Source organism: Zootoca vivipara, chromosome 5 (genome assembly GCF_963506605.1).
Source record: "Zootoca vivipara chromosome 5, rZooViv1.1, whole genome shotgun sequence".
Classification (NCBI taxonomy): Eukaryota; Metazoa; Chordata; class Lepidosauria; order Squamata; family Lacertidae; genus Zootoca; species Zootoca vivipara.
In genome coordinates this window covers 23,670,241-23,678,157 of record NC_083280.1, presented here as the reverse complement: position 1 = coordinate 23,678,157, position 7,917 = coordinate 23,670,241, and the positions used below count along the sequence as shown (strand labels likewise).

Below are 7,917 nucleotides of genomic sequence, written 5' to 3'. Positions count from 1 at the left end.
TGGAAGGACAGATCGTGAAGCTGAGGCTCCAATACTTTGGCCACCTCATGAGAAGAGAAGAATCCTTGGAAAAGACCCTGATGTTGGGAAAGATTGAGGGCACTAGGAGAAGGGGACATCAGAGGACAAGATGGTTGGACAGTGTTCTCGAAGCTACGAACATGAGTTTGACCAAACTGCAGGAGGCAGTGCAAGACAGGAGTGCCTGGCGTGCTATGGTCCATGGGGTCACGAAGAGTCGGACACGACTAAACGACTAAACAACAACAACTTCTTAAAGAAACTGATACACAATCATGGCAAGCTAAAGTATTGAGGTTTGCTAGATTTTTACTCTGTTAACTGGGCTTTAAATAGGCTTAAATCCAGGTACTGTACTTGAGATGTAGCAAGATGTGGTTAGCAAGTAGCATTTGAGTAAGTTGCACTTCATCTTATGACTCATCGCAAAAATCACACACACACACACACACACACACACACACACACACACACCGCCCTTAGGCATTTTGAAAGCAGCAGCATACATCTGTTGAATTCAAATATTGGTTTTAGTTTCCTTTTTAAAGAACAGGACCCCTCAGCACATGCTGTCTAAAGAAAAGGAACCAGGAAGATTTCAGCAGGGCATTAGAAGGGATAATATTTCCATTATTTCACCAGTCGACTCAGAATGGATTTTGCAATACCTTCTATTCCAGTGGAACTGCCTGCACATCTTTCTCAGTCAAACGAGTTTCCGGAATCCTTGAATCATTAACCATGTGCTAAATATTATGTAAATGAGGCATGGCTATGTTGAGCTACCTTCTACTTCACTTGAACCTTTCAGCAGAGAGATCATGTTCAACTAAGAGCCTAGAAAGAGACAATACCCATTCTACAGAATGGTAAGTAGTAAGCAAAGGGGAAAATGGCTGGATATCCTTCAGTTTGTTATACAGAATTTTTGCAGATTGCTTTGTATACCTTGTAATTATGACTGAATATATGTAGACAAGTTAACAAAATTAGTAAAGGTGTCAATCCCTGTCTTTGAATTTCATCCTGGATATTACAAGCTTTATGTTGGTTTTTGCAGGCTACTTTATAAAACCTAAGTGATCAAAGTGATATTATTGCTTATATTGTTCTTAATAAGGAAATTGCTGAATATTTGCTATATTGTTTTGTAATGGATATTAACATTGCTTGCAAACATCCATTACAAAAAAAATGTATTCTAGTTAAACCTTGTGCTTGCGGTAGCATTTCCATCCGTGTTGTGTACAGGGGAAAAAATTAACCTAGGAGATAAACTGACTGCAAGACTACACACCCAATTCTTTTCACAGTTGTACATCAACAGAATGAATAATATCTGTGCACAGGACTAGTTTTCTGCATGGGGTGGATTTGTACTGGTGTTGCTCAAATATCACCTGGGAGACATCAGATCTAGCAATTTGGTGATGCACAAATAACTTCTTGACTGACATTGCAAGGATCTCCTCCAACACAGACCAGTCATAGAAGCCTGTCTACAGCTAGGTGCAGTTTATTCACAGGTACAGGCACAAGAGAAAAAGCCTTTTAGCAATCTCTTGACTGGGGCAGGTGTGTGTGTGTGTGTGTGTGTGTGTGTGTGTGTGTGTGTAATACATATGCAGTTCTTTAAATTACAAATTTCTTTCTAGTCATTCTTTTGATGTACAGGCGACTTCCAACTTACGCTGGGGTTACATTCCAGGGATAGAGCCTAAAGCCAAAATTGTATACAGTTAAAACACATTGGGTGCAATGACAGGTGGGGTTGGCAATGTTTTTTCTTTCTTTCTCCCTTTCCACCCTCTTTTAAATTATTATTATTATTATTATTATTATTATTATTATTATTATTATTTTGCCAAGAGCATAAAGCCAAATGTGCACAAGTTAAATGCAAGTAAGTTGTGAGATACCTGTCTAAGAACCCAATTTTCAGAAGACACTGTTTGGCCCACTAGTCAAATTCACTTAATGCAGATATTTTAGGCTCTGAAAAAAAAAAAAAAAACTTCTCAATGTGCAGATGTTGAGTTGGATTCAGAGTAAGCTAGCTGCACAAGTTCCCACTGAAATCAGTGTGCGAATTTAATATCCGGAATTACCGGTAGTCATAGTAAACTTACTGAATCAATGAATGTGTCTGTTTATTTCAGTGATTCTACTCTGAGTCTGATTAATGTTGGATACAACACATTGAGTTTTAAATTGTATTTCAGTCTTTGAGTTAATTTCTTTTGTTTTTTTTATTAAATTAAAATAAAAAAATTCCTTCAGTAGCACCTTATTTATTAAATTGTTTGCAGCAATTTCTTTGCACAAGAACCCCTTGTTCTGCAGCAATTTGCATTTTCTTTTAAAAAAATCCTGTGAAAATTCATCCACATTTTTGTATTTTTTTAAGTTTTGTATGCTGTTTTGACTAATTTTTGCAAGCAATTTTCCCATATACATTGCATTTTGTATTTTATATTCACAAATATATGAATTTTATGAACAAGTTCCCCTAATAAATGGGTTTTTGAAGGATTACTGTATTTTGGGTTTCATGTTGTTTTTGAAAGTAAAATTTGATTTGCCTTTAAATGTAAACTGAATTGGAAACCAACCCCCCCACCCCCACCCCCCACTGAATTTCCACCTCTCCATCCCCTGCACATGCTCTTTGTAATGGGAAGAAAACTCCAACAGTCACCATGAAAGTGTTCTTCTCATTGGAAATAGTAGGCATGGAGGGGTCAAAGGGTTAAAGTCCCCTCCCCCTACATGGACCTAATTTGGCTCACTGCCTTCCTGTACCTTCCTACATTTATTTCACAAAATCATATATGCAACGTCAAACTAAATGACAGGTGGCACATCAAATTTGGTCCTAAGACAGGACAGAGGAGGGTTCTTTCCAGACTCAGTTAGATTAGGCCATGCTTGATACAAACAAAACAAACCCCCTTCCAAGGATTTCCTCAAAGCTATAGGGTTTCTGGCGAGCAAGGAAATCAAGGTCACAGTTTCTTGGTTCAGAATATGAAAATTGGTGATTTCTCATGTATGGCTTCAATCTGAAGCAGGCGCAGGGGCAGCAACTCAGATCAGGGATTGACTTTGGTACTCCTTCGTTCCAGGATGACATCCTGTGTGAGCCCAAAATTTGGTGGCCCCAAATGGATCTTCTTAATTATGGTTCTTCTCTATTTTGTGGCCCCTCAGCATGACGCCCCATGCGAGGGGACCACCCACACCATCCTAAATCTAGTGCGTCTCAGATAATAAGTGAAGCTAGAGAGGGACTTCTTCAGCCTCCTAGCCTGCCCTTCCCTTCCACCTTCTGGTCTGGTGGCAGTGGCAGCAGAAGCAGCAAAAGCAGGACAATCTTGCTGGAGGTCTCCTCTCTCCTTGGTGCCTGCTGAAAGACTGCTATAGCACGCAGTATGTCAGATCCCAGAGACTCTTAAGAAAGAAGCATAGAAACTGAAGATCATTAAGAAAGTGATCTCCCATCCACCCCTTTAAAAAAAGGTCTCTCTCTCCTGTTAAAACACACACCAAAGAAAATACAAAGATAATCAGATTCAAATTCATTGTCCCCACCTTGTCGACAAATAGAAGAGATGGCCATGCCTCATGTTTTCTTGAGAAGAGTTTTGCAATGAATTTTGTTTTATGCAAGAAGAAGGACTGCATAAACTTGAAGTGTTTATCTAACATTTGGCATGACTGAAAGTGCAGGAATATGACAAGGCAATAATCACGTTGGCTGTGTAAGCTAAGCAATAAGTAAATGCCTGTTTAAAATAATAATAACTGACATTTGTTTTACATTTCCAGGATGGAGGCGACATCAGAGAATGCTGGGATAGAGAGAAATCCCTGGAAAGATATTACCTTTCCACCATGTACACGTTGGAGTTCATATTTGGCATCATTGGCAACAGCATTGTTGTTTTTGGGTACATCTTCTGCCTCAAAACCTGGAGAAGTGGCAACATCTACCTGTTCAATTTGTCGCTGTCGGATTTTTCATTCCTTTGCACACTCCCATTGCTGGTGTCAAGTTACTCTCAAGGGAATTGGTCCTATGGGAAATACTGGTGTCAAGCCAACAGGTTTCTCCTGCATGTCAACTTATATACAAGCATCCTCTTCCTTACTGTTATCAGCATGGACAGATACCTGCTCATGAAGTATCCCTTCAGAAATCACTTTCTGCAGAAGAAAAGCACAGCTATTGTTTTATCAATCGCCATATGGGTCGTGGTTACATTGAAACTGACGCCCATGTTTACTTTCCTCAATGGCCAGAAAAATAATAGCAGCGACAGCCTATGCATGGATTATGCAAGCTCAGGAGTTGCAAAAGACAGCCTAATCTATAGTATGATATTGACAGTCACTGGATTCATAATCCCATTGTGCGCCATGTGCTATTTTTACAGGAAAACACATGCCTTCATCAAAAGCCGCAGCGCAGAGCTCACTGCTGCCCTGACTCTAGAGAAACCTCTCACCTTGATTGTCATGGCTGTGGCCATCTTTTCTCTGCTCTTTATTCCCTATCACATCATGCGCAATGTTAGGATCGCCTCCCGGATGCAGTCTTGGAAGCGTCCCTCGTGCGGCAAGGACCTTATCAGTATGATTTATACTGTTACAAGGCCCATTGCCTTTTTGAACAGTGTAATTAACCCCATCTTTTACTTCTTAATGGGGGATCACTTTAGGGAGATGCTGGTGAGTAACGCAAGGTATCTCTTTAAAAGGGTCACGCCTTGGTACAAATGATGTTAAATGCACTTCTTGGACTGATGGGAACTGAGTGGAAGGCTGAAGAGCTTTGGCTCGTTGGTGCACAACATTTTATGACTGCTTGGGATTCGGATGCTATGCCACAGTCTATGTATGGAAGTGAGAGCTGGACCATAAAGAAGGCTGATCACTGAAGAATTGATGCTTTTGAATTATGGTGCTGGAAGAGACTCTTGAGAGTCCCATGGACTGCAAGAAGATCAAACCTATCCATTCTGAAGGAAATCAGCCCTGAGTGCTCACTGGAAGGACAGATCGTGAAGCTGAGGTTCCAATACTTTGGCCACCTCATGAGATGAGAAGACTCCCTGGAAAAGACCCTGATGTTGGGAAAGATGGAGGGCACTAGGAGAAGGGGACGACAGAGGACGAGATGGTTGGACAGTGTTCTCAAAGCTACCAGCATGAGTTTGACCAAACTGCGGGAGGCAGTGGAAGACAGGAGTGCCTGGCGTGCTCTGGTCCATGGGGTCACGAAGAGTCGGAAACGACTAAACAACAACAAATCCCCCTTAAAGCACTTGAGTCCAAGTGCCTGTGCAAAGCTGCACTCAGATTAAACTGAGAAGAGTAATGAAGCCCCACACCACTGCCCCTGCCCCTGCCTGGATAGCTCAGTTGGTTAGAGCATGGTGATGATAACACTAGGGTTGCAGGTTCAATCCCCATAGGGGGCAGCTGCATATTCCTGCATCACAGGCAGTTGGACTCGATGATCCTCAGGGACCCTTCCAACTCTACAATTCTATGATTCTATGACATCACGCGGCCAAGCTAGCCTGGCTCCTGACATCTCCACTAGGAATGTGGCTATCTGGATACAGGTGGATCTGGAAAGTGCCTAGAAACTTCAATTGATGCAGGATGAAGTCGCCAGGCTGTTGACTGGTTTCAATGTTTAAAGCTTTATATAGGGGAAGACCTGGATAATGAAACAACCTGGCATCTTATAAGACTGTGGTCTCCCATGCAACTTGACCATCAACGGAGATCTGTGCACAACAGACCTTTGGGAGGTTAGGCAAGTGGGTTCTGTCGAGCAGAATTTTCATTGGTGGCCACTGCAATTACGGAGCTCTGTGTAAATGTTTGCCTTATGTCATCATTGCTATCTTTTAGACGCCAGGCCAATTCCATCTTCCCAATTGTAAATGGTATTCATGATTGTTATTGTGAGTCAGCTCCCTTTGTTTGTATATATTGCTGGTATTTTATATGACCTGTTTTTATATATCTTGCAGCTGCTACCCACATGTTCAATGAACACATATAGGGTGGGGCACCTTTGTTGTGGGGCATCTTTGCAGACGTGCCCTTCCCCACCCTGTACTTGAATGCTTGAGAGTGTGGCCTGCATGTATGAAATGGGCTATTTTATTTATTGATTTTGTATGCTGCCTTTGGGGCTTTTAAGTGTAGAGATTTCTTAAATAAACACTGTTGAGAACTAGCTTGCTTCTACTCCTAATACACGAACCTGGCGTTCTTTGCCCCCATCACAAAGCCTTCTATCAAGCCATCTGAGCCTTGAAAAGCTGAGGCTTCATTTTCTGTATCATCCAGACCTTCAATATCCTATGTAGCAATAACCAGTTTCAAGTAAAAGTGAATTAAAGCACCAGAGGAGAGAGAAATTAAAAACCAGAAGACAAAACTTGTCCATACATCCAGTCTGTCAGCTACCCTTGGCCTGTGAAGTTTAGGTTATACTGCAGGAGTAAGGAAGCTTTTTCATCCTGTGGGCCACATTCCCATCAGAACAATCTTATGGGGGGCACATGCCAGTGGTGGGTGGGCCAGTGGCAAAACTGAGTAACAAATTCAAATTTTACTTTTGTTGGTTGGATGCAGAGGGATGCTGGAACCAGCTGAGGAACCCTCAAGGGAAGAAGGCTCAGAGCCAGGTGGTGGGACGATGATGAGTGGTCAGAAAGAGAAGCGAGAGAAGACAGGGAGGAGGAGGTGTTGGAAGTTGAAGAGGTATCAGGGTTTAGTGAGCAGGGGGGAGTCCATGGCAGAGAGAAGTCCAGAATCAGAAGTGAAAGCAGGAGAGGAGGGAGGCCAAGAGGCAGAGATGAGTCAATCTGGTGAAGAAACACAGCCCCTCCTCCTGCTGCTGTGACGAACCAGGACCAGGAGAGGAATGAAGCAGGAGGAGTAGAGGCAGACATGCCGGCGTAGTCTCAGATTGCTTGGGAAAGACCTGAAGAGGAGACTTAGGCAGCTGTGGGAAGGCCTTCAGTATCCGCAAATGCCACATAGGGAAAAGACCTACTGAAGAAGAATGAATTGCTGTGCTCATTAGGCATGGCATTCCTAAGCAGATCCTGTTCCTTTGAATAGAGTTAACTTCACTTACTGCATGCATGTAGTGATTACGTTGCCTAGTTGGTTGTCACACTAGTTTCTGGAGCAGACATCCATTGGGATACATCATTATATTTAAGCATCTATGTCTATTGTTTTATTTTACTTGGTGGTTTGCACAGTTATCTCTTCACAATATTCCAGCAGCAGGATGTTTCGATTTTTAATCTTCACCCAACTTATTCTTTTTGTCGGCCAATTATCTTTGCTATTCCAGACATCAATAAGCCAGTGGGCCAAGATATTTGCCACATGATCATCAGTGTGTTTCCCACATCCCATCATAGGGGGAAGATTGTGCTCAGTGATAAAGCCTTTGATTTGTCAAAGGATCCAGGCAGGACTGGGAGAGGTGTCTGAAATCCTGAAGAGCTGCTGCAAGTCAGTGTGGGGAAGTCTGTAGTAGAAGAACCAATGGCCCAACACAGTATAAGGCAGCTTTCTATGTTTCTGCACAATGTCCTCAACTTGGGGGTGGTGGTGCTGGAGTGGATTTGAAAGAAGTGTGGTGGTTTCCAAGTAAAAGAAAAAAGGAACTTGGGTGATTAAGCCATCCCTGGTAATGTTTGCCTGAAAGTAAATGGGTGGTGTTGCCACCACAGCATTTTCTGTTTGATGTACATATCGCAATAGGACCAGTAACTATTTTCTAAAGAAGGAAGCAGAATACAACAGATGGTAAAGATGGCCTAGGAGATCTCGGCAAGCAATAATGTTGTGGTA

The 7,917-nt window shown here is 42.3% G+C and overlaps 1 protein-coding gene across 1 annotated transcript; it reads left to right on the top strand.

Moving 5' to 3' along the window:
* The first annotated feature begins 834 nt into the window (after positions 1–834).
* On the top strand, positions 835–6,295 carry SUCNR1 (succinate receptor 1). Its single transcript, XM_035133579.2, has 2 exons — positions 835–890; positions 3,850–6,295. The coding sequence occupies exons 1-2, from the start codon at positions 888–890 to the stop codon at positions 4,801–4,803; spliced, it is 957 nt and encodes a 318-aa protein (XP_034989470.1). The 5' UTR covers positions 835–887; the 3' UTR covers positions 4,804–6,295.
* The last annotated feature ends 1,622 nt before the right edge of the window (positions 6,296–7,917 follow it).